Source organism: Mus pahari, chromosome 10 (assembly GCF_900095145.1).
Source record: "Mus pahari chromosome 10, PAHARI_EIJ_v1.1, whole genome shotgun sequence".
Taxonomy (NCBI): domain Eukaryota; kingdom Metazoa; phylum Chordata; class Mammalia; order Rodentia; family Muridae; genus Mus; species Mus pahari.
Genome location: NC_034599.1, coordinates 114,746,851 through 114,773,543, shown reverse-complemented (window position 1 = coordinate 114,773,543; position 26,693 = coordinate 114,746,851). Strand labels below are relative to the sequence as shown.

The following is a 26,693-nucleotide window of genomic DNA, read 5'->3' as shown; positions in this document are numbered from 1 at the left end:
TGTCCTGGAACTCACTTTGTAGACCAGGCTGGCCTCGAACTCAGAAATCCGCCTGCCTCTGCCTCCCGAGTGCTGGGATTAAAGGTGTGCACCACCACGCCCAGCCCATACAAGTCAACAGGCAACTCTTAACAATTCAAATATCTTAAATTAAAGCAGTCTTGTGGTTTGCACATTTATGAATTACACTGCTGAGATGGCTGCTTCCAGTTTTCTTAGTGTGGCAGTGCCACTTTGGTACTTCATGAAACAGTGTATTTGTCCAGAAGCTTACTAACACTGAAATATCTCAAAATGTAGTTATAAAGACTCATTCACAGTAGTTTCTCCAATACAATATACTTTAAGCTAAATAAAATTATTCTCAACACTGTAGACACCTAAATGTAAAACAAGCATGAAGATACAGAACACGCCGAGGAATCAGAGCAAAGATGTATAAATGTTATCAGATATTGACTTTGGTGTTTTTAACTTTTAAATTAGTTCAAATAGCTTTTTTATTATTTATTTATTTATTTTTTTATTTTTTACTTTTGGTTGTTTTCTTCTTTTGGCTGGGTTATGTTGTGCAAACTGGTCTTGAACCAGTAGGTTCGGGTGATCTTCCTGCCTCAACCTACCAAGTAAGCTGGGAAAAAGGTGTGCCTTTCCTATCTCCCAACTGTGTTACAACTGGAGAGGATAGGAGTAGAGCTGGACCTGAAGATATGACACTCTGAATGGCAGCCAGCCAGCGCCTACTCAAACAGGGATTTCTGTAGAGCAGTACTTTACAAAGAACACTAGCCCAGAAGTTTTTGCCACAGCCCTTTATTTATCAGTAAAGCCCAATTTTATTCAGAGGCCGTAGCATCCCAGAGCTATCTTAAATTCTATGTGTGCTCCTCTGCAATATCTCAAGTCTAAAGTCAATATGTGGAAGATCAATATGTGGAATTTTGTGTCAATCAATATTTACACTATCTGGTCAAAGAAACTTCCTTTTCTCTGGACTCCAGTCCAAACTTCAAATGAGGTAGACATTACATTCTGTAGATCACCACCAAAATCTGAAAGCCCATTTCTAGCCCCTCATAATCTTTCTTCATCTGCTGAGTAAGTTTTTTGTATTTCAGTATAAACTGTATGGTTTGTGAACTCTACATTCATAAAGCTGTTTAAAAAGGACACAAGTACCTGCTTTGCACATGATAATGGACAACTTTAATGAACTAAAAAGCATTACATCTAAAGAAATATGCATGGCTACAGAAAAGACTGCACTTGACAGCAGTAACATGGCTCTGCCTCCCCGGTACCTGACCTAGAAGAAAGCCTCCACCCTGGATGTTTCTGCCCCAACCAGCTGAGCGTACGTCCTCAGTTTTTCAATATATCCTAAAGGGGAGGGAAATCACAGAGTCTGTAAGCCACCTTAACATGTTTCAATATACACGTGATTTTTAAATTTTAATGTTATCATAAAAAGCAAAAATAACTTCCTTGTTTTAACTTGTTATTATATAACACTGTACAGAACATATAAATGGAGTAACTGTGCCAAGCTGGGAGAGCACAAAAGTGTGATTTTATATATATAAAACCCGTGAAATATTCAAATTTTATTCTAAATAGTTCACCTAAATAAAAGCATTTTAATATACAAAACACTGAAGATCTTATAAGTAACTCACATCAAATTCATTAAGGCACACATAAAGTTTAGACATGGACGTGACAGGGACTAGCTGTGAAAAGGAAGGAGATTAGGTAGTAGGGTCATGTGAGGGGTAATGGGACATTCACTCACATATGAAAATGTTATAATGAAACATTATATATGATCAAAATATATTAAAAACTTTCCTTAAAAGGTAAAAAAATAATTTAAATGGGAGCACAGTTAAGGATGTAACTCAGTGGTCCAGCACTTGCCTAACATATATCTGTGCAAGGCCTTTTAAAAAAAAAACCGAAGAAGTGTGCTTTCTATCATTGCTTTCTATTACATGAAGCAATAAGTCACCGAGCGAGACAAAGCATCTCCCTGGAGTTGGCAAATAGCTGTAAGCAGGTCCTTCAGTCTGAGAACCCAAGCAGAGATCTACAGTACAGAACCCTTACCCAGAAAAGCCACATGTGCAAAGTTCTCAAGCACTGCTTCCTTGTACAGGGCCTTCTGATCAAGTGTCAAGCTGGCCAATTCCTGCTCCGTGAAGTACACAGCCACATCTTCAAATATCACTGATTCCTAAAATCACAAATAACATTTCTCCTAGACATCAGACAATCACGGGACACAACTGTGTGCTGCTGATCCAAGTATAACAAGTACAAACTGGATGAGTGTTCTAGAACACTTTTGTAGAGCATATAGTAAGTCTAACCAAATACACTTTTCATTATCTAGCAACTTCATTCACACACACATGCACACATACAATCTCACGAGAATGAGTGCCCATATCCACCAAAAGACAAGATTGCAGTGGGGTAGCGGATCAGTGGTAGAGTGCTTGCCTGGTGTCTTAGAATCAGTATTGCTAGGATGAGAAACCATGAACAAATCCAAGTTGTGGAGGAAAGGATTTATTTGGCTTACCTTTCCACATTGAAGTCCATCATTGAAAGAAGTCAGAACAGGAACTCAAACATGGCAGGAACCTGAATGTGGGAACTGATGCAGAGGCTGGCTTGTTTACCCTGGCTTGCTCAGCCTGCTTTCTGATAGAACCCAAGACCACCAGCCCAGGGATGGCACCACCTACAAAGGGCTGGACCTTCCCTTATCAATCACTAATGAAGAAACTGCCTTACAGGCTTGCCTACAGCCTGGAGGCTTTGAAGGCATTTTCTTAGTTGAGGCTCCCTCCTCTCAAATGACTTGATTTTGTGTCGAGTTAACATAAAAGTAAGCAGCACACATAGTATGCACAGAGCCCTGCATTCAGTGCCCAGTCCAGTGTCAGGCGGAGGTGTTGGGAGGATATCATTGGCTGGAAAAATGGTCTAGTGAGTAAAATAGTTGTTTCACAAGCACGAACATGTGAACTTAGATCCCTATCACCCACATAGGAGCTGGGGATGGGAGCAGGTATCTGCACCCCCAGTGTGGAGAGAGGAGCAATCCCGTGGCTTTGGAAAGGGCACAAAGGAGAACAGTTTAAAGTGTTAACGTAAGTGATAGTCATATGAATGTATATATTTTAAAAAGTGAGATATACAGTTGAAACATGAATGTCAGTTAAACCTCAGTGAGAAATTTCTAAAATAAACAATAGATTAATGTAAATGCACTCATAGGTACATGCTTGTATGTATATATTTACATATACATGTATATGTGCATATTTGTATATATGTACATATATAGCATTGTAAACCCACACAGATATGTACAGAAAGACAATCCAGCACACCTGAGGCTCTGCTTTTATGGAGATATCTTCCATCATCAAATCTTTCAGTTCTGTAGCAAATACAGGCTTAGATTTTTCAGGACCTGAAGGTAAACAGAGAAACTATTAGTGATAATAACTCTACTTGTCTTCTTCAGCATACAATCCTTGATTCATCCTGTTTTGAAGGCCTTGTGAAGTATTTATTCATCAGTTACTTCTTATCAGTAGCAATACTAGTCTTAACAAAAGTGAGGTGGCAGACACAATGGAGAATGCAAAATGGAGAACAGGATCAGCCAGGAAATGTGTAATGATCGCCTGTACTGTTAAAAGTATAATTTCAGTAATCCAGAGACAACAGCAAGGACAGATGATAAGGTAGAGAAAACAGTGAATAGAACGTTATGAACTGACCAAAGAAAACTGGCATTCCTCACAGTTAAGATCCATCGAGTTCAGATAAAAGAGGAATAAGTGTATACATAAAATCCATTGAATGCTGACAGAGCTAAGAACCAGCCTAGCACCATGCTACTTAATAATAACTACTATCTTTTTTGTAAAGCAAGTCAAACAATTTTAAAGGTGGTTTATTAGGAATAGTTTTATGTTTTCTGAATAGAGGTTGGGGTATATTTGTTCAATTTTATAACAGTAGCAGTGAGAAGGAAAACACTATCATGTTAACGAAATCTATGAACTTCACAACATGATTTCAAATATTCTAGTATAGGGAAGCAAAGCAGTTTCATTTCTTATATTTTCTGCTCTGGGTAAATTCATCCTTTAATAATTAGAAAGTAAGCCTGCTGTTGTTCAGAGGAGTGGATGGGCAAGATTTATGCTTGAAGATAATACCTGAGATGTGAACAACTGCCTGTGGCATGGATATCTAACACATAAAAATATGAAGAGTATAAAGGATGGTACAAAGAGCTAAGTCAAGACATTTTTCATATAAACATCGAAAACTGTTATGCCCAACGCACATTAGGTGCTTTCTTACAAATACCTGTTTGGGAATTAACATTAATACAGTAATCAGCAGCACTAGGATTTAAGTAATGGAAGACACCCTGACAAAAATGCCATGTCCTCCGCTGGCCTTGTCCTACACTTCAGGTCCACCTGCTTAAGGCCCACTGTGCCATTTTCCTGCACAGGTGTCAAGGCCCCCAGCAGGCTCTTCCTGCCTGCATCTCAAGCTATTCCACTTCAAGCCTCTTCCTCGCAGGCCCAGGTGTCACCCTCCCTGCCCAGCCTGATTGGGGCCTCCATGTCTCTCCCTGCAGTTAGGCTATAGAAGCCTTTGGCCCTCAGCGCCCTCTTCCCACCCTGGCGTCGCACCCACAGCGCCTTCTTCCCGCCCAGGCATCGTGCCCACAGCATCCTCTTCCCACCCAGGCTTCGCGCCCACAGCGTCCTCTTCCCACCCAGGCTTCGCGCCCACAGCGTCCTCTTCCCGCCCAGGCGTCGTGCCCACAACGCCCTCTTCCCATTTCAGACCAAGCCCCTCTCTCCAGCACCCCGGTAGGCAAGCCTAGGGTCCACGAGGACCACCTTCCCTCCCTCAGGTCCATGTCAACCAAGCCTTCCTCATGTCTCTTCACACTCACCTATGGAGGGATTCAAATGGCCTCTCACCAGCCACGCCCTCAGGTTTTAAAGGTCCCTGGCCCGGAAATACGTCATCACACCGACCGGCCAATCCCCTGTGAGTCTCTCTAGGAATCTTGGAGGACCCCATAATCTGGATTGTGCTGTTGTTCGGCTTCTGCCGAGGCAAGCCTTAGGCAGGTGTGTGGTCTAGCGAGAGTTGGGGAACCTGGGTCAGGCTTCTTGACCAAGCGACCTCATCAGAGAGGAGGCAAGAGCAAGAAGAAAGGATGTTTATTCCACTGGGCAGTGGGCATTGGACCTGCTCAAGTGAACTTAGGAGCAGGAGGGCTGAGTCCCTCTCGTAGATGCTAACCATTTTCCCACCCTACATGGCTCACCCATACAAGGCTGCTTTTCTCCGTTTGGAACTGAAGTTCCTCAGCAGCGCTACAAACCCCTCAAAGTGGCAGCCAGCCCCTCCTTCCTGCTCCAGCCTATAGCCAGTAAGATGCCCCTCCGGAACTGTCAAAAAATGGCAGCACCAGGACATTTCCTCAGTCTGCAGCCTTCACAGGAGGCTCATCCCCTTTCCCGCCTCAGCAGGAGCTGTCCCTATGGTGGCAACACCTTTCTTGCCTCAGCCTGCAGCCTTAGGAACTATCCCACAGGAGCTGTCCACAGTGGCAGCACCTCCTCTCCACCTCCCCAGCAGTTCCACAGAGGTGGCACCTCAGCCAAAGCCACCTGCAGCCAGGAAGGACTTCCCACCCTAACCCATAGGTCCAATGCAGGGAAAAGGTGGTGAAAAAAAAGCCACCAATCCCCGAGCAAGAAAACCCACTAATCCCTGAGCTCCCCAAGCTCAGGACTTGAAATCTCACCGATCCTCGACCGACCGGCAAATCTCTGCTCTGAAAAGCTTTGCCCCCTAAGAAATTCTACCTAAGCCCTGCCTTTTGTCCAATTTGCTGTTGTCTGCTTCTGGGAACAGAGGGCAGCCATGTCTGGATTCATCCCTCCTTACCCTGAAAAAAAATCTCTTTCATGAGATTTTCCACCTGTTGTGACTCTCTCATCAAAAAAGGCAATAAAAGATGGGATGGAGGGGAAAGTGGAGCAGGGCTACTTTCCCCTGGGAGCTACAATGCCTCTGCTGAGGAGGCTTCCTCTCAGAGTTGTGTGGTTCCTGGGCTCCAGTGTCTCAGGGTTCCCTGCCATCTTACACTTACAGGGACCTATAGGAGGAGTCAGAGGTGTGGAAGATCTGAATGTGGCTGGATTCATTTAGAAGGTATGGATGCCTTCTAAGAAACCTTGAGGGCCTGTTGAACAAAAATCCAGGCTTGAACTAAGTGATCTTATTGTATACCACAAAGACATTTAACATAAAAAAAAAAAAAGTGGTGCAAAACGATGTGTAGAGTCCTCTTTGAAATCTTATTTAGACTGTGCTTCAAGCACCTGCAATGGGCATGCTTGCCTGGCTCCGATGTCTCCGAGAGGAGTTGAGCTTTATACTGTTCTATCTCTTACGCACACGCAACTTTTCTTGTTAGATTAGAGATGCAGAGACAAGGGATAAGCAACTCCACAGCACCAGAGCCCTGCCCCCCACGTATAGACCTGTGTCTACAGGTCAGGAGAGAGGTAACGTGAGGCTCTAGAGATGATAAATCTGAGCTTAGCCATTGCTAGGAGAGCTGAGCTGGCAGTGAGGCCTCTGTTTGCCGAACAGGGTATTTCAGCTGGCAGGTGGTAAGAATCAGGGTATCAGCTAAGGTGGAACATGGGGACAAAAATGTCACTAAATGTGACTAAGTGTCACTAGAACTGATACTTTCTGCCGTTTGTTTTGTGATGCGTTGGGAGAGCAGTGGGGCCAGATTTCAGGCATAGTTTTCAGAGGGTTGCTTTGGGCTGAATTGGGGTGTGGCCATGGAACAGATTTTAGAATTAGAAATTTTGGAGGAGCCAGATGCTATTGCCATGACTTTTGGTGGTGTCCTGAATCAAGGGGTTCAGTCTGAAGAAGACAAAAGGGGTTAGATAGTTCATATTTCACTTACTATTTTATGTAGGGGGCGGCAACCCTGTAGGTGCAACAACAATATGAACTAACCAGTACCCCCTGAGATTGAGTCTCTAGCTGCATATGTAGCAGAAGATGGCCTAATCGGCCATCATTGAGAAGAGAGGCCCCTTGGTCTTGTAAACTTTATATGACCCAGCACAGGGGAAGGCCAGGGCCAAGTAGTGGGAGTGGGTGGGTAGGGGAGTAGGGGTGGGGGAGTATAGGGAACTTTCAGGATAGCATTTGAAATGTAAATAAAGAAAATAATAATAATAATAATAAAGCACTTGCTGCTCTTACAGAGGAACAGAATTCAGTTTCCAAAACCCATGTCAGGTGGCTCACAACTGTCTATGTCTCCAGTGCTGTCTTTTAGCCTCCTGAGCACCATACATATATGTGCATACACATGCAGATACATCTACACATATGCATAAATAAAAATAAATATGCTTTTGAAAGACAGGATACAAATGTTAATAATAGGAAAATAAAGAGAATAAATAAAAGGGGAGTCAGCCAGGGCACCATCACCCCCATTGAACCATTGTCCTTATGAGATGGAATGCTGGCAGAGTTTGGATGTTCTGCACGACATCTTCTTGCTGTGTCTCAGACTACCCCGGGATGGTTTATATAGAAGTAGCACTCTTGCTGGAGCAAAAAATGGGTACTCTCTTTCTCGTTCGGAAGAAGGTCCAGTAATTTCTAAGCTCTGTAATTTCTAAGAACTACCGACACCTGCAGGGACTCTCTTTGGTTCCAGATGGTTGTGATAATGGCAGCTATTCCATCTGGGATTTCAGAAACAGCCATGGAAAGTTTTTGGAAATAAGAGAGTTGGGGAGATGCCAGCTGTCTATACCAAGGACAGAAGAGAAGCGTGAGACAAGAAGTTGAGACAAGAAGAGCAGTCAGTGGGAGGAGATTGGGGCTGAGGAGAGAATTGAGGCAAAAAGGGAGGTCATTTCAGTTTGATCATTGGGGAGGAATTCAGTGTCCATACATTGGAAAACAGAAGTACAGATGCCAGACCTGGGAGATAAACACAAGTTGATGTTCTACAGAAGAAACCTCCTGAAGAGTTGAGACAAAAGTTCAAAAAAGGGTATGGAGACATGTAAAATGTCTGAGAGAAGACATCTCAGTTTTCTTAGACAATGCTCTCATTTTTTTTTTAAGACAAAATATTCTCCGGATAGGACAGCCTCAAGTTGTGTTGAGGGTTGTATAAGAACAAAGTAGGGGTCCTTGTATACCTGGAGTTTAACCTTGAACGACATTGAATCAACAGATGTGGTGATGAGGTGGGTTGAGTTGGCTGGTTCAAATACAGTAATGGCATAGTAGGTGTCAGAGGGAGGAAGGGGATCGTGCAGGCAGAGAGTGGCTGAGGAAGTGTGGTGGTGAGTGGGGTCTGTTAGGCAAGGGTGAAAGAGTTCTTAAAGGACTAGGGACTGGGAATCTTCTCATTGCTTTTTATAAATGGCTGGGTGCTGGATAGATGATGAGCAGAGGGGAAAGATGAAGGATCTAGTTGTGAAGGGGATTTTGCCCTCAAAAACTCCATAGGCTGACCTCGAGGAAGCAGGATAAAGTAGGGTGGCAGGAAGTGGGGATTATCCACAAATGGTTTCGTAAGGGACACTGGGCAGATTAGAAGAAACAATCACTGTTGAGATTTCTAAAATAGCTCTCCTGGGTGATGTCTTTCTGCAGAGTCTCCTACAGCAAATACAGTTTTCAGTGAGCAGGACCAATGATAAAGAGCATTTCCAGAAAGATGCAAAGTAGTTGATCGTGATTGACTGAGAAGAACCAAGAGACAGGAGTAAGAAGGAAATTTGCTCTTTACTGAATAACCATCGATAATCTCATTTTTGCTATGATAAAGGCTTTATATCTAGTCAAAAGTATATAAACTTCAAAGAAAAATGTAACATTGGTCCACAAAGAGCCATAACTGGAGTCAACACTCCCAAACATGAAATGTCCTATTGCTCTGGTTTGGTTTGGTTTTGGTCAACTTGACACAAGCTACATTCATCTGGAGAGGGGAACCTCATGAGAAAATAATTCCATCAGACTGGCCTGTAGTAGGGCCAGTGGGGCATTGTCAGTGATTGGTGTGGGTGGAACCAGCCCACTGTGGACTGTGCCCCCCTTAGCAGGTGCTCCTGGGTTGTACAAGAAAGCAGGATGAGCAAGCTATAAGAACAAGCCAACAAGGATGAGCAAGCCATAAGAACAAGCCAACAAGGATGAGCAAGCCATAAGAACAAGCCAATAAGAATGAGCAAGCCATAAGAACAAGCCAACAAGGACAACAAGGAGTGCCACTCCATGGTGTCTGCTTCTGTCCGTGTCCTGCTTAAGCTCCTGCCCTAACTTCCCTCGGTGATAGACTGTAAGATGGACGTGTAAGATGAAATAAGCCCTTTCTCTCCCAAGTCGCTTCTGGTCATTTTTCTATCACAATGATAAAGCCCTAGTTAGGTGGTCTCTTTCTTTGTGACCCAGAACAGTATTTCTAACACTATGAAAAAACAGTATCATCAATGAGGCCAACAGTGACGTGTCCATGTTTAGGGTTAAACCCTCTGTGCTCTTTCTTGCTGAGGTTGTTTGTCTCCAGAACTAGTAGCTATTTAGAGGATTCTGGGAAATAAGAAATGATTTGTAGCCAGAGAGAATGGTAAAGAAAAATTAATGGTCTCTATCTCTACCCTGACTCCTTGAGCCCTAAGATGCTTTCTCCTTCTAAAAACCGAGTGTGTACATGTGTGTACATGTGTATACATGTGTTTGTGCCAGTTATGTGTGTGTACATATGTGATTGTGTATGTGTGTGCATATGTATATTTGTGCATGTGTGTGTTTGTGTATGTGTGTGCATGTATGTAGATATATATTTGTGCATGTGTGGGCACATGTGTGTTTGAGCATGTTACATGTATGTACATGTGAGTCTGCGTGTGGGAAGGTTAGAGGACAATCTGAGAATTCTCCTTCTATTATGGGACCCAGGAGTTGCTTTTGCACACTGAACTTTCTTGCTGATCCTGGTATTTCCCTGTTAACTAAGGCTGCTCTTCACCTTCCACAGCTCCATAACCAGTGTGGCCAGTGTCTGCCAGGGGCTTCTCCTGTTCTCTACCCTTCTGCATGTCTTATGTGCACCATACACATCCAATTAGGTCAATAGTTCCTATATTTGTATGCATGCATGTATGGAGGTTGGTTGGAGGGAATTGAACACATGTTCTCCCACCGAGTGAGCTACACCTGTAGCCCTTTTACTTCCTGGAATGTCTTCCTACTCTGACAGGTGGGCCATACTGTAGCTCCTTCAGAGTTACCACCTCAGTTTGTGATCACTATAAGTGATTTTCAAGTGTCCCAATCTAGTTGACCATCACAAAATGTCTCCTACTCTCTGACTGTCTTTCTTACTCTCAAATTACAGTAGCCATGGATAGGCATGGAGGGAGGGGTGTGTTTGGGTCTCTCATAATAGCCGTTGCTTTGTCCACTCCTCCCCCTCACAAGGATACATTACATTTAGGCGAGAGGTACTTTGGGGGAATGTCAGATCTGTAGTGATGTGAATGAAGATGGTCCTTATATATTTGAATGCTTGGTCCCCAGGTAGTAGAACTGTTTGGGAAGGATTAGGGGTGTGGCCTGATTAGAGAAGATGTATCACTAGAGGCAGGCTTTGAGGTTTCAAAAGCCCATGCCCTTCCGAGTTTAGCTCGCCCCCTCTACTTTGCGTTTGTGAATCAGGATCTAACTTCTCCAGAACTGCTGCTGTGCTGTGCCTGCCTGCCTGCCTGCCTGCCTTCACATTCCCTGCTATGACAGCCGTGGACTCTAAACTTCGAAACTGTAAATCCCAATATACCTCTCCTTTTATAAATTGCCTTGGTCATGGTATCTGCACAGCAGTAACAGTAACTGAGATACAACCTTAAGTTGTCCTGAGTACACTGTGTCAGAGACGGGCGGACATGTTTGTCTTTCCAAGCATTATAACTTACTGCATTAACAACATTAAGCTCATAAGCTGCACTAGTTGCTTTACTTCAAATTGCCAAGTTGTCTCAATTTCTAGCACTTAACAAATATATGTTCCTCCATTCCAATTTTAATTATCCATACTAGCTTCTGTGTGTGTGTGTGTGTGTGTGTGTGTGTGTGTGTGTAAGTTCAGAGGTCTATACCTGGAGACCTCGGTGTAGAGCTACAAGTTGCTAGACACAAATGAACCCAGATGTATAGGTACAGAGCCAAGCTGCAGGTTCAACTAGACCTCAGGGTTGAGACAAGACACAGCATAGACAAATAGGTGCATCAATGGATGGAAAGATGACAATTCAAGTGAGCCAAATAACATTCCAGTGTGTGTGTGTGTGTGTGTGTGTGTGTGTGTGTGTGTGTGTGTGTGTGTGCGTGCGTGTGCGTGATATATATCACACGCACACACACACACACACACACAAGAGGGATAAAAAGATTTTATATATATATAATCTTTTTATCCCTTTGTTGGTTGCTAGCGTGAGGTGCTCCACCTAGTGGCTATGGTGAGTAATGCCGCAGTGCACAGGCGCACTCAATGTTCTCATTTCTTTTCAGTCTCTACTTAAAGTAGGAACATCTAGCTCTTGTGCTAACTTAACTTTTTGAGCAAATGCCACTCTCTGTTCTCATCAGCAGGACACCAGGTTCCAGTTTCACCTCCGCACCCTCAGGCCTCCAGCTGCTTTCTGTTCCTCTTTAACAGCAGCCCGCCTGCTGGGTGTGGAGGCAGGCGTGACTTTTAATCACAGAAAATTTAAAGTAGCTTGAAATGAAAATCACAATACTTGCTTTCACTGTTGGCCACACACTCACACTTAGCTTTCATAAATATTCCTTTCTTTGTGCATCTTTGTAACATTTATTCATTTGTGTGTTTGTGTGTGTGTGCGCGCGCGCGCCACAGCAGGCATGCGGAAGTTGAATCCATGGGAGTACCGTGTGGTTCTCAGGGATTGGATTTAGGCATTCATTGCCCTTACCCCACGCATCTTGCCAGCCATTCACACAGCTTTATGTTACTGTCTAACTTCATTTCCATCTAAAGGACACCCTGGAACACTTCTTGCCAGAGTGGTCCAGTAGGGGAAGGTGCGGGGAGCTTCCATACATTTGAGAATGTCTCTCCCTGTGTATCTCCCTCCCTGCCCACTTGGAATTATTAACCTTGGTGGTTTTCTGAGTCTCCTACCCTGGGCCCTCGTCAGCTTCACTCCCTGTCACCTGGCTTTTGACCATTTGGTTATGATGTGAACATATGAGCTTATCATTTACTTATCAAACTTGGTTGTTTTTTTTTTTTTTTTTTTTTCAGATGGTGCTTCTTCAAATAGTCCTTTCCTGCCTTTCTCTGTTTCCTCTGGGAGTCTTGTTATGCATGTGTTGTTCTGTGTGGACACTGCTGAATCCCCTACATACTGTCTGCTCGTTTCCCCCATCTTTGTCAGTTGTTCAAGTCCATCGTTCAGTCTGGTTCCCTACCTGCTGATCCCGCTTTGACCCCTCTGGCATGCTCCCCCTTACAGTCCCTTTTCGGCTCCTAAACTCCTTCTTTTGCTGTGTGATTTCTACTATTTTTCTTAAATCCGTTTATTTTTAGGGCCTGGAGAGTGGAAAGAGAAAGCACACCTTCTTTGCCGATATTCTAATCGTGTTCATTCGTTGCTTTCCAGTTCTGGCTGGAACCTGAAATGCTCCCCAAAGGAGGCTCCTGGCCTACAGGTTGGATGCCAGGTAATGGACTTTGGGGATGTGACTGAGCCGTAATGGCGCTGGACTCACCTGGATTAATCCATTCATGGATGGATTCGTAATTGGATACCATCACTGAGAGTGGTGGAAGGGGGTCAAAGGAAGGTGTGGGCCCCTGGGGCACGCCCTGAGCCTGGCTGCTGTGAAGCAGGTGGCTCAAATCATGGGCTACTCTAGTTCTGTTCTACTTTTTCTCAGGCCCAAGCAACAGAACCAAAAATAACAGAAGCAATGAGTGAAAACCAAACCTTTCTTCCTTTGACTTGTCTCTCTTGGGGATCTTGACACAACTAAAACATTCTGCCCACAGTTTCCTGCAGACCCCTGAGGACCTTTAAGATCTCTGGGACCACGTCCTCTCTGAGTTTGACATTTTACATTTATTTAGGGTTTGGGCTGCATCTGCAAAGGGAATCAGCTTAGGTAGAAGTCTACGATCCTTTCAGGTCTTCTCTGAACCTGAGTCCCCACCCCCACCCCCACCCCCACCCCCACCCCCACCCCCACCCCCACCCCCACCCCCACCCCTGGACGTGGTGGCCTCTCATCAGCTGCCATGGCTGTTATTTGACACCAAGCAGAGCTCTTTATTCTAGAAACTGCTTCAGCCAGCAGGAAACCAGCCTCTGGGTCTGCAGCTTTCTGATGGGGCAACTGTCAGCAGTCACAACCCAGAAGTCCAATACTTAGAGGGCAAGGTCCTTATTGGGCAGTCTGGCTCCAGCCGGTACCCAGACACAGTCCACCCGCCTGTCATGGGGCTGGGCAGACATGGCCATGAAGCGTGCGTCGCACTTTCCCTTGGAAGCAACTAGAGCTCCAGAGTAGCCGCTGTCCAGGCAGAGGGATGCCCAGCGGTCCCACCATCAACTTCTCCATGTTACTCTGGGACCTGCCGTCCAACGTGCTCTTAAAGCATCCCAGGCAGCTCTGTTCATCTCAGCCTGCATAGCACACCCCTCCTGGGTCTTTTCTCTCTGGAGAAGCAAAACCCTTCTCCTTTCCTCCCTCTCCTTCCCCTCTGTCACTGACAGTTCTGCCTTGCCTCGTCCCCGGAGAGAAGACACGGATGCTCCCATGCGTGCCCATCTTGACTCAAAGCTGCAGTTGCCCCCACTGACTGTCAGGTGAGCTCCATTTACCCAGCGAGCCCCACACACGTCAGCTTTGTCATTTGTCACCGAGTCACTTTCAGATGTTTTGCCAGAGCACAGCAATCCCCAGGAAGACAGTGATTCACCAGAGGTGTCATCAAACACAGCCAATAGGTAGAAATCTTGCCTCCGTATGGAGGGACAAGTTTCTCTGGCCTTCAAGAACCCCACAAAGGTGTTTCACTTCTGGAAATATTGCCTAATGCCGTGATCCCAGACAAGTATTTCACAAAGCTCTTGTGTGGGTGTGGGGGACGAGAGGGCTTATATTTTCTGGTTACTTCAAGCACTCTGAAGACGTTGGCAGTAAGGGCTCTTCCTCTGAGGTTGTAAATGACTGCTAAGAACCCAGTGCTCCCTGAGGGCTTTCTGTGGTACTAAACTGAAGGTCAGTTTCCCAGACGGGATATCCAGATGTCCACTGACACCCAGGCTTCAGTCACAAGGTGCCCTGCACTAGACAGACAGGCCAGGCTTTCCCTCTGTAGTGTATCGGTTCCTTTAAGGCCTTCCAAATGGTTCTCTTGACAGCAACATCTTCCCTTTTCCAGCCTGGCCTTAAGAGTCCTCAGAGGTCCAACCCAAATGCTCATCTTACTTAAATACCTTCCAACCCTATTCCGTTTCCTCTTAAAACTAATGTTTTATCTGTTATTCACAATCTCATGCATGCATACAATGTGTCCTGGTTATAGTCCCCTACTTCTCTTGAGCTCCATACCTTCAGGCTCTCTCCTTTTAACATTTATTTATTCATTCTGGAATGAGAAGAACAGGTACCACAACAGTGTATGTTTGGAGGTCAGAGAACAACTCTCAGAAATTAGTTGTCTCCTTATAGGGACTGAACTCTGTCCTTGGAGCTTGGCAGCAGGACCTCCACTTGCTGATCATCTGGCTAACCTATTTTGCGGACCACTGAGTTCTCTGATTCCTCTCAGCTGAAGCTGTCAAGTGCCAACAGCTCCTCAGCTAAGATATATGCCCCACGAGCGAGCACCCTGCCGTCCACGTGGACATAGTGACAGCTTGATCTTACGCAGACACCCACAGCTTCTGGGAGTTCCTGGATGCAATGGCTATGTGATCCAGAAGGCAGCATCTCACAGCCCTCCCCACCCTCTGGCTCTCCCATTCATTCTGCTCCCTCTTCTGTGGCTGTTCCCTGAGCCTTCGGGGAGAGGTAGATGCTGACATTTCAAGTTGAGACTCAACACTGACTTAATCTTAGTACGTTGATCAGTTATGAGTCAACTGGGCCTATGACTAAAAGAAACTTCTCCAACCAAGGCTGCGAGCAGCTCTGTCTATGACCAAACTTACTCTTTTTGATCCGAGAGACGACACTGCCCAGAGTCCAGCATTCAGTTCACACTGCATTCAGTTCACACTGCTTTAGTTCACACTGTTTTCAATAGAGTTTACTTGATACAGTACTTATTTAATTTTCTTGGTCAGTTGTCAATCATTCTTTGAATAATAATTTTTAATCCTGAATGCTGGGATTAAAAGCGTGCTCCACCACATTCAGCCATGGATTATTTTCTAGTTTAATTTCTGTCCCACATTAACAGTGACTCTGTTGCTTCTGTCTGTGCCTCAAGGAATAGCCCTTATCCCTGTGCCCACTGTTCTCATCTGTAAAATACGAATGTCTGAAGCAGTGGCTGGAGATGGTGTGGGACGATGATTCTCTCCCCTACCGATGCTTATAAAACACTCGCTCTGTGCCATGGAGTATGCTTGAGAATTCACTCCTAAAAACCAGTGCTTCCTTTATGGGACTTAGTCTGGCCAGGTGGAGTCAAGCAAGCCTTTAATCCCAGCACCCAGGAGCCAGAGGCAGGCAGATCTCTGTGAGTTCCAGGCCAGCCAGGGCTGCACAGTGAGACTCTGCCTCAGAAACCCTAACCTCCCCACGCTCGTGGAAATCTGTTCCTCCCACTGGGTTGCCTCATGCAGCCTTGATATGAGGGTATACGCCAGTCATATGGCATCTTGCTATGCCATGCTCAGTTGATATCCCTGGGAAACCTGTCCTTTTCTGAAAGGAACCTGAGGGGCAATGGATCAGGGAGAGGGGGTAGATGGTGGGAGGGCTGGGAGGAGTGGAGAGGGAGGCTGTGGTCAGAATGTATTGTATGAGAGAAGAATAAATAAAAAGAAAACAAAAAAGCTCACTTTGGCAGCAGCTCCCATGTCTCAGGAAAGCTGACGACTCACATGGCTATCAAACCCTCCTTCAGCGAGGATGGTGCGGTTTCGTCAGAGATTAACAAACACTGCTCAGGGCTTTTTCCTCTGATTGCCAATTATCGGCATGGGGGGAGGGGCTGGTAGAGACAAAGATGTAGGCTGATTTCACCTTTAGAGAAACCAAGGCAGAGAAATACACATTGAGTTCCTTCAGGGGAAGACATGTCCCAGAGCATAGACAGGAGGGTCTCCTTGACAAGGCAGACTGCAAATGTCAACTGGATCCTGAACACTAAGAAGGAACTGGTCATGCAAGGAGACAGAATAACATTCCTGACAGAAAGAACAAATGCAATGGCTGATGAGGAACGGGTAGACAGAACATAACGGGTAGAGAAGAACCCAGGCTCCACAGCAAACAGACCACTCAGAACTGAGGATCTGCACATGGGAACAGTCACAGTGTAAAAGCATATTACAGCAGACCCGAGGCCTACAAAGGCCGGTTGTTGACTGGCTTCTGGAACTTTGCTCTGTGTCCCCAGTAAACATTTAGGGAACACTGGCATTACTTTACGCCTACATGTGTTACACAATGTTATACGCCTAACCATGCTCTCCTCTGGGAGTCTGGAATTGAGGTTATAATAAGCAGAGGGTGTGTATGTGAGCAGTCCCTGAGGGACTGTAGGCATCACCTGTCAACAGAAAAGACTATGGTCAATGGGCTGAGGTGGGACACTGTGGTCAATGGGCTGAGGTGGGACACTGTGGTCAATGGGCTGAGGTGGGACACTGTGGGCAATGGGCTGAGGTGGGACACTGTGGGCAATGGGCTGAGGTGGGACAATGGACTGAGGTGGGACACTGTGGTCAATGGGCTGAGGTGGGACACTGGCAGAGAGAGAATTCTGGGAAATAGTCAGAGCCTTGAGAGATTTTTTTAAGGAGATCTCCCTGCCCGCACCCCACACCAGAACACTGAGGAGAGGGATATAAACTAGCAGATAGCTGAACTCGGGGTAGGATAAAGATGAGATTCACCCTGGTCTTGGATGCCTGAAACTGAGGAGAGCTTAACTAACCATGTGGAAAACAGAATAATTTAGATGAGTTAAATAAGTTACAAGATAGCCAGGGAATGAACCAAACCTGTGTTTTGGTATTTATTAATAAGTGATTAGTCTCATTCTGGAAGCAGGGGCTGGAAAGAGGAAAAATGATTTGTTTTATTTATTTATTTATTTTAACATTGGGTGGCTCAGCCACCTGGTAACTCTAGCTCCAGGAGATCAAATACCCTCCCCAGGTACTGTACTCAGATGCACAAGTACCCCACCCAACACACACACATTACATGTAACTTTTAAATTTCAAAAAGTGAATGTTGATGGTGTCATTCTGTTTCTGTTGCTGCGATAAAACACCACAAGCAAAAGCAATATGGAAGAAAGTTGTTTTGGCTTACGGTTGAAGAGGGGTGAGAGTCCATCATGGTGGGAGGCAGGCAACAAGGGGCAGGCAGAGAGGCAGGGGCAGGAAGCTAAGGGTTCATGTCTTCAAGCACAGCACAGTGAGCAACAGGTAGAGAGAGGCTGTGAACTCTCAACGTCTGTCCCTGATGACAGACCTCCTCCAGCAAGGCTGTAATGCCTGACCCTTCCCTGCTGGGCTGTCAGCTGTAACCCTCTGTACAGGTGCCTGAACTCATGGAGGGCGCTCCTCATTCAAACCACCACAGCGACAGTCTGAGGGGCAATGAGGAAAACCACTGATGAATCATGCACACAGTAGGAACTTAATGTCAGTCATTTTAGTTTCCACCCAGTCCCACCAACGTCTCCAAAGCACACCGTTAGTTATCTTAGCCTCCTAGCGAAGGAACAACCTAACCCAGTATGTTCCTGAAGATATTTACTCTCAATCTGGAGTTTCTGCCCAACCTTTGATCATTCAGTTGCTGCATGAAAGAGACACACATGACCTTTAATGTATAAGACTTAATCAGTGTGATTGTTTGTAGATGCCTGACCCAGGGAGTCGCACTATTAGGAGTTATGGCCCTGTTAGAATAGGTGTGCCACTGTGGGCTTTGAGACTCTCATCCTAACTCCCTGGAAACCAGTCTTCTCCTAGTTGCCTTCAGAACAAAAGGTGAAACTCTCAGCTCCTCCAGCCCCATGTCTGGCTGGCCACTGCTATGCTACAACCTTGATAATGGACTGAACCTCTGAACCTGTAAGCCAACCCTAATTAAACGTTGTCCTTATAAGAGTTGCCTTGGTCATGGTGTCTGTTCACAGCAGTAAAACCCTAAGACAATCAACACAAGAACTGAGCAGATATCTGTCATCTATGCTATTATGTGTATTTCCCAGCCAATAACTCCATTATATAATTTGCAATGTTTCATCTAGGCTGCTATTAACTTAAATTAGCCAATCCACATGGCCATTATTTTAAGATTCTTACCCCATGGCATTTATTTATTAGACTAGCCAATACTTTGTTGTTGGCCAAGCAACAATTTGTTGGACCAGGCCAAGGTATTTGTAAATATATTTTGAGTCTGAGATATATATATATATATATATATATATATATATATATATATATATTTGGAACATGGAGCTGGGAAGAAGAACCAGGGCCTAACATGAACAAAATACACCAATATGGACCAATCTATATTCTTAATGACTCCAAATTGCTGGACTAAAGGCATGCTATGTTAGAGAGAGGTTCTGTTTATCCTGTGTTTAAAAAGAAAAAAGAAAAGGCTCTGGGTCCATTCCAAAGTAATAAGATAAGATTAGAGGAAGACTCCCTGGAGATCTTGGCTGCAGACAGGAAGAAAAAAAATCAAGAAAACCAAACAGGACAGATGACTTGCTGATCCCTCTACATGGGAACAACCCTGAAATTGGCTGAGACATAAAAATGTCTCTAGCCAGAACTACAGCTAGACACAGCCATACTCAGGTAATATTTCTTTCTTTTTCAGGCCTCTGATGGGGTTGAAGACTGGATAGTCTTAATCTTACTATAAGCTTAAGTGGTTTAGGATTTAAGAAGTTGTTCTAGGTCGAAGAAGGTGTTTTTAGGACGGTAATACAAGTTAGGATAGGAAATAATTTAGATACAAAACTCTGAACTCACCAGGATGGGATAATAAAATACTTCCTCTTGAGTTGACAAATACAAACAGACTGGACTTTTTGAATGTATATCATACCTTATAGTTTTTATAATTTTTTCATATTGTCCCTACTGTGTGTGTGCTGTTTATTTCTATAAGAGAAGGAGCCTTTTTAATTAGACAAAAAAAATGGGGGGGGGATTCTTGAGGTTTCGTCTTTTGCTTTACTGTAATGCTAAATACTGGCTCCCAAGACCTGATTGCCTCCAGGGACAAGAGAGTCTGCACAAATCCAAAGGTGTGTAACCTTGCCCCCCCCCCTGCAACCCCAAGCTATCCCTGATTGGTGAATAAAGATGCTGACAGCCAATAGTTGGGCAGAAGAGAGACAGGCAGGGTCTTGGGTTCCCGGGCTTGGGGGCTGAGGAGATCACAAGGAGAGAAGAAGGTGGAAAAAAAGGGAGGGAGCCACCATGGGGTAAGAATCTTAAAATAATGGCCATGTGGGCTGGCTAGCTGGAGTTAAGAGCAGCCCAGATGAAACATGGCAAATTATATAATGGGATTATTAGCTGGGAAATACATATAATAGCATGGAGGATCGATATCTGCCCAGCTCTTGTGCTGATTGAGGCTTGTTATAAATAATAAAAGTTGTGTGTCTCTTTTATCTGGAAACTGAATAATCAAAGGCGAGGTAGAAACCCTGGAGTGAGAGTAAATATTTTCAGCAACACTTTTGGAGTCTACAAGCAGAACCCTAGCCTCTACCAACCCAATAGCTAAAACTGTCTGACAGCATCTGAGGCCTAGAGCAGAGAGTCCCCACTACTCTGTAGCCATGTTCCTTAGCATCTGAAACCTATATAGAGAGTCCCTGCTATTTTGTAACCTCCTTCCTTAGCATCTGAAGCCTACAGCAGAGAGTCCCCACTACTCTGTAGCCACCTTCCTAATGTTTTCACCCCGGTTTCTGAAAAGTCTCTTGAGTCATGAGGATCTTTGTTATAAAAACTCTACAAAAACATCACTATAATGCAATATTAAATTTGAGGTCATCTAAATTCATGTTCCAGGCCCTGGACACTCACTCCACTCTGGAATAAACTATGCCATTCACCTGGAGGTGAAAGCTGTGTTTCTTGCACTGACATGTTAAGCTGAGCATTCACTCTGCTTCCACTAGCACCAACACCCTTCAAAGCACAGTGTGACCTTGTCTTATCCTGCAGGCTCGACTCGGCCACACAATTGATGTGAGTCCTATCGCGTTCTGATTTCTGCATTGTTCAGCATAATTGTACTTGTATATCTGGGGCAGTGGTATAACAACTCTTCTCCTTCATTAGACACTAAAGTTCACAGCTATGGAGACTAACTGGTTCTGTCTCAGATCCAGTTAAGCTGCCAGCTCTTAGCAAATCAGCCTCAGTAAGAAGGAGCCTGTCCTCGGTAGTTTTTGTCAACCTGATCCTGCAAGTCATCTGGAAAGAGGAACATCAGTTAAAAATGAACATCTACCAGGTTGGCCTGTTGGCAAAACTATAGTGCATTTTCTTGATTAATGATTGGTGTAGGAAGGTTAATCACACTGCAAAGCAGTTCCACACCATGCTGGTAGTCAAAGTAGACTGAGCAAGTCATGGGAAGCAAGCCTGCAGGCAGTATTCCTTCACAGACTCTACTTCGGCTTCTGCTACTAGGTCCCTGCCTTGATCCCTGCCCTGGCTTCCCACAGTGAAGTGTGACTTGGAAGTTGAGATTAAACCCTTTTCTCTTCAGTTCGATTTTGTCATGTTGTTATATTACAGCTATAGAAACTCTAACAAATGCATGCACACATGCATCATGTACGTATGTACTCATGCACACATGCACACACTCATGCATGCACGCAGGCACACATTCTGACTGGCTACATGAGGCTGCTCTAGGAAGGAGAGGGTGGATAAAGGGAAGAAATTAAAATGTTCCATGCATTAAAACTGCAGGACAGATTTCATCTTGATGTGTTTGGCTCACAGTTTATGGCTCAACCCAAAGCCCCAGAGATGGGATGGTCCTAATACATCCTGCAGTTGAAATCACAGAGGACTTTCTCGAGGCAGGGTGTGATAGTCCCTGCTCCTTGCTGGGGAGAACTCCTTGAGGCAGAGGAAGCTCAGTTAGCAGAACTTACATAGCGATGGTCTAAGGAATCTAAGCCCCTATTCATGGATGAGGAAGTTAGATAATAGTTTTAGAAACTTCCAGAAAAAGAAAGGCACACATTCTGTTGTAGGACAGAAAGTATTTATTCTGTTGGACTGGATGATGAAAAGTTCAGTGGGTATGGAGAGCTGAAATGTTGCAGATCCAAAGCCAAATTCTTTTGGGGTTTGTTGACCCCTAAGTAGCTATTCATTGCCTACAGTCCTGTCAGAGTGTACAAGCAGATGCCTGAGTTTCATCTAACCCCAAAGCTAAAATTTCCATCAGATATCATCTGAGGCCAGCTGAGGAGACAGGGTCTCTACTAACCCACTCACCTGCTGCTCCTGCAGGAAACTAGCAGAAGTCTGATGGAAACTCTTCAACAGCTCCTGGTTTACTTCCAAAGCCCAAGGCTGGGCAGCTGTCAGAGGGACTCGTGTGTTGATTAGAGGGATGTCAGGTCTTCCCACTGTATACTGAGCCATAAGGGAACAAGACAAGGGATTGAGGTCACTCTTGCCCCTAGCAATTTACAGCACAGGATTCCATCTTTGTATTAGAGAGCTGAACAGGCAAGGCCCTGAGGGAAAGTCCAGATGAGGGACTCTGGGACAAGAGCCTGAGCCTCTTGTTGAAGTGTCCCCAGTCTGGGGGTTCTCCGAGCTCCCACAGATAGAGTCACTCGCTCCACATCCGCTGCTGGAGTTATCACCCTGACAGGTGCTCAGCTTCCCTCAAGCCTAAGGCTTCACCAGACGCCTTGGATAGTCACACAGCAATTGTTCACAACCTAGAGGTGAACATGACTCAGCAAGACTCTGTATCATCTGAAGGCATCTTTAAAACCACAGGGCAAGAAACCCTAGGAAAGAATGCACAGTTGCCATGGGCACCATGGGAGGGAGCAAAGTATGTGATAAAGCTTTACAACAAGCAATGACAAATAGAGAAAGCTAACCTGAGCCAGACACTGTCCAAAGAGCTTTTTATGAATTCTCTCTTCTGCCTCCCAAAAACACCGACATGGGGTGTGGTGGTTTAAATAAAAATGGCCCTCACAGGCTCATGTATTTTAATACTTGTCTCATAGAGAGTAGCACTATTAGGAGGTAGCCTTGTTAGAGTGGGTGTGACCCTCTTGGAGAAAGTGTGTCACTGTGGGGGTGGGCTTTGAGGTCTGCTATGCTCAAGCTAGGCTCACCAGTACACTCCTAAAGTAAAAACAGAAGGATCCTAGGAGTTCAGTGGTCGGCCAATGTAGTTAGTGAGCTCCAAGTTCAGGGAGAGATCCTGACTCAAAAAAAATAAGTTACAGGGGCTGGAGAGGTAGCTCATCAGTTAACAGCATTTCTGCTTTTCCAGAGAACCCAAAATCAGTTCTGAGCACCACACCAGGTGGCTCACAACCATCTGTAACTCCAGTTCCAGGAGATTCAATGCCTTTTTTGGTCTCCATAGATAGGCATGGCTATGGTACAAGTACATATGTGTGTGTGTGTGTGTGTGTGTGTGTGTGTGTGTGTGTGTGTGTGTGTATGCATATATATGCATACAGTAAAGAAAAATAATCCAGGAAGTAAAAAAGGAAGAAAGGAAGGAAAAGAAAGGAAGGAATGAAGGAAGAGGTAAATTTTAAAAATCTTTATTTTTGGTTTTTCGAGATAGGGTTTCTCTGTACAGCGCTGGTTGTCCTGGAACTCACTTTGTAGACCAGGCTGGCCTCAAACTCAGAAATCTGCCTGCCTTTGCCTCCCGAGTGCTAGGATTAAAGGCGTGCGCCACCAAGCCCGGCAAATTTTTAAAATCTTAAACAAAATAAGGTGAAGATTTTGCAGAGGACGATGCCATCAAACATGTACCTTTCCCAACACACACACATGCACACACACACACACACACACACATCTCACATACACACGGGCATGCACTTTAGAAACAATAGTTTACAGACGAGGAAAGAGATGTATACATTTAGTGAATGAGCTAGCCAATGAACTGAGGTGTGAATGAACAGAAGTGTGAGCAGTCGGTGTAGGTGGACTCAAGGCAGGCAAACATGGAGATAACACACCAGAGCTGCACCTGAACAGTCAGAGCAAAGTGCATAGCTGGCACACAACCTGTGGCTTTTCTTTTCTTTCATCGTCTCTCTAGTCAGCCCTTCCTCCTCTTACCTGGCCAAGCTCTGCTGTGCTGTGTGTTAAATTAGAATAACATTTTCCCTCCCTGTGTCAGCTAACTAGAGTTATTTACCACGTCCCATCCTCTGAGCGAAGTCCAAGGACATGGACCTTTGCGTTGCCAACTTGTGAAGGCCACATAAAGCAATTCCAGCGCTGTAGGGCTGACAAGTGGAGCTCAGCCTGCTGGAGCCTAGCCATGACGCTGTGGTATCCAGTGCTAGGAGCCCTGCTCACGGTTGTGGGATGCCTGTGCCTGTCCTTGATGCTCAGGCGCCGCAGGCCCTGGGAGCCACCTCTGGACAAGGGTTTTGTTCCCTGGCTGGGTCATGCCATGGCTTTCCGGAAGAATATGTTTGAATTCTTGAAGGGGATGCAGGCCAAGCATGGGGATGTCTTCACGGTGCAGCTTGGAGGCCAGTACTTCACCTTTGTCATGGACCCCCTGTCCTTTGGTCCCATCATTAAGAACACAGAGAAAGTGCTGGACTTCGTGTCGTATGCAAAAGAACTGGTGCTCAAGGTGTTTGGGTACCAGTCTGTAGATGAGGACCACGGGATGATCCACTCAGCTAGTACCAAGCATCTGATGGGGCGAGGCTTGGAGAACCTCAACCAGACTATGCTGGACAGCCTATCCTTGGTGATGCTAGGGCCCAAAGGCTCGAGTCTGGGTGGCATCTCCTGGTGTGAAGACGGCCTCTTTCACTTCTGCTACAGAATCATGTTTAAGGCTGGCTTCCTGAGCTTATTTGGCTACACCAAGGACAAGCAGCAAGATCTGGATGAAGCCGATGAGCTGTTCACGAAGTTCCGCCGATTTGACCTTCTCTTCCCCAGGTTTGTCTACTCCCTGCTGGGGCCCCGGGAGCGGGTAGAAGTGAGCCAGCTGCTGCGGCTCTTCCACCAGAGACTCTCTGTGGAGCAAAACCTGGAGAAAGACGGCATAAGTAGTTGGTTAGGCTACATGCTTCAGTTTCTGAGGGAGCGAGGAGCAGCTTCAACCATGCAGGACAAATTTAACTTTATGATGCTCTGGGCCTCCCAGGGGAACACGGGACCCACCTGTTTCTGGGTCCTCTTATTCCTGCTGAAGCACCAGGATGCCATGAAGGCTGTGCGTGAGGAAGCCACCCGGGTCATGGGTGAGGCCAGGCTGGACGCCGAGAAGTCGTTCACATTCAGTCCCAGTGCCCTGAAACACACTCCCGTGTTGGACAGCGTGATGGAGGAGACTCTGCGTCTCTGTGCCACCCCCACCCTCCTCAGGTTGGTGCAGGAGGATTACGTCCTGAAGATGGCCAGCGGGCAAGAGTACCAGATCCGTCGTGGAGATAAGGTGGCTCTCTTCCCCTATCTCTCAGTGCACATGGACCCCGACATCCACCCAGAGCCCACAGCCTTCAAGTATGATCGGTTCCTCAACCCGAATGGCACCCGGAAAGTGGACTTCTACAAGTCAGGCAAGAAGATCCACCACTACAACATGCCTTGGGGCTCGGGTGTCTCCAAGTGCCCCGGCAGGTTCTTTGCCCTCAGCGAGATGAAGACCTTTGTCCTCCTTATGCTTATGTACTTCGACTTCGAGCTGGTCGACCCCGACATGCCTGTGCCCCCCCTTGACCCAAGGCGCTGGGGCTTCGGCACCTCACAACCCAGCCACGAGGTACGCTTCCGCTATCGCCTGAAGCCAGTGCAGTGAGCTCGGGTCTGAGCACACCCTGCAGCCCAGAGCAGCACTGAATACCCGTCCTCTGGCTCTGAGGCGCCCCTTCCTCTCCCCGGCATCCCTGCTGTCTTGCCCGCTAGACATCTCAGACATCTGTCGTGCTCCCCTTAAGTCTCCATCCCTCCAGTGGTCTCTGCCTGACCCTCCTCTCAGGAGGAACACATGTGGTCAGCTCAATTTACAACTGATTACTCGCCCACATTTGACTCATTCTGGAGGACAGACCAGCTCCTGTGAGTCAAATGGCATCTTGCAAATGCTGCCTTGACCCATCCAACTTGCCTTACTCGATGTCCTTACTCCAAATCCTACCAGCTCAGACTCCGGAGATGTTGCTCAATGGAATTGAGCCATGTGTGCAACTGTTAATTTCCTAATAGATATAAAAGCAAAGGATTATGTTGAGGCTTGTTTTGTGGTGTGTTTCCCTTAGCCCAGAACTTCTAGAGAACTCCCTGAACTCGTTGGTGCTTTTGAAAGTGGTCTAGCCACAGGCTACGGGCTTGGGAGCCAAGCCTGGAGAATGGCCACATTTGATACAGGAGCCACTCTGAGGTGCCCCCTCTATGTCTGTGTCTGCTCTGCATCTTTCCCCTGTGGTTTGCAAGGGCACCACTGTATTGGTTTTCTCTGCCCACATGCCTTCCATCTCCCTGTGGGATCTCGCAGCTCCTCAGCTAGGCTAGGTCCATGCAAAACTCAGCATCTGTCCCACGCTCTGTCGAATGGCTCCCTTTCCTACGCTCCTGCCCCTCTGCTCCGGACTGCTCTTCACCCGTGACCATGAGCGTACTCCAAACACCTCACATCCTCTCTCACAGTCAACCGACCCAGTTCTGTCCACTCAAACCCGGTAACACTTCTGAGATGTAACTTTCTGTCACCTCTACTCCTGTCTCGCACACCAGACCACACACCCACCCTCACCCTTTGTTCACATAGTGTCCAAGGTCTTTTTCAAAAAGGTGAGCTTTCTGGAAAGCTGCCCCGCAGTTGATAGCTTCTGGTTCTGACTCAGGAAACTTGGGCCCTGGGCATGAATCTTCCGTTCACAGGCCAGGCTCCTGTTCCATGCCCCCCTGGATATGTGGAAACGGGGGACACAACAATGTAGGCCTGGGAAGGCCACAGAGGTTGCCCCCTCTCTGCCCACTGAATTGGTCCATGCTCATCTCCTCCCCTTGTGTTCCTAGCCTTGTAGAAGTGGACAGGCTCTC

General features: G+C 45.9%; 2 protein-coding genes across 2 annotated transcripts; one reads left to right on the top strand and one right to left on the bottom strand.

The window, feature by feature from the left end:
* Positions 1-1,186: 1,186 nt before the first annotated feature.
* Krbox1 (KRAB box domain containing 1) lies at positions 1,187-5,040 on the bottom strand. Its single transcript, XM_021205912.1, has 4 exons — positions 5,000-5,040; positions 3,402-3,484; positions 2,107-2,233; positions 1,187-1,380 (listed from the first exon to the last, which is right to left on the bottom strand). Exons 2-4 carry the CDS (start codon positions 3,435-3,437, stop codon positions 1,307-1,309), a joined length of 237 nt encoding a protein of 78 aa, XP_021061571.1. The 5' UTR covers positions 3,438-3,484; positions 5,000-5,040; the 3' UTR covers positions 1,187-1,306.
* An 18,830-nt stretch (positions 5,041-23,870) lies between these two features.
* Positions 23,871-25,887, top strand: LOC110327161 (7-alpha-hydroxycholest-4-en-3-one 12-alpha-hydroxylase). The gene has a single exon (XM_021205904.2). The coding sequence runs from the start codon at positions 23,947-23,949 to the stop codon at positions 25,447-25,449; it is 1,503 nt and encodes a 500-aa protein (XP_021061563.1). The 5' UTR covers positions 23,871-23,946; the 3' UTR covers positions 25,450-25,887.
* The last annotated feature ends 806 nt before the right edge of the window (positions 25,888-26,693 follow it).

Bases quoted from the DNA above. Each gene is read 5' to 3' on its own strand.
- Krbox1 (XM_021205912.1), bottom strand. From the start codon at position 3,437: ATGATGGAAGATATCTCCATAAAAGCAGAGCCTCAG. The intron at 2,234-3,401 runs GTGTGCTGGATT...TTGTGATTTTAG, and splicing joins CCATAAAAGCAGAGCCTCAG to GAATCAGTGATATTTGAAGA. The intron at 1,381-2,106 runs GTAAGGGTTCTG...CCTCCCCTTTAG, and splicing joins TGCACATGTGGCTTTTCTGG to GATATATTGAAAAACTGAGG.
- LOC110327161 (XM_021205904.2), top strand. From the start codon at position 23,947: ATGACGCTGTGGTATCCAGTGCTAGGAGCCCTGCTCACGGTTGTGGGA.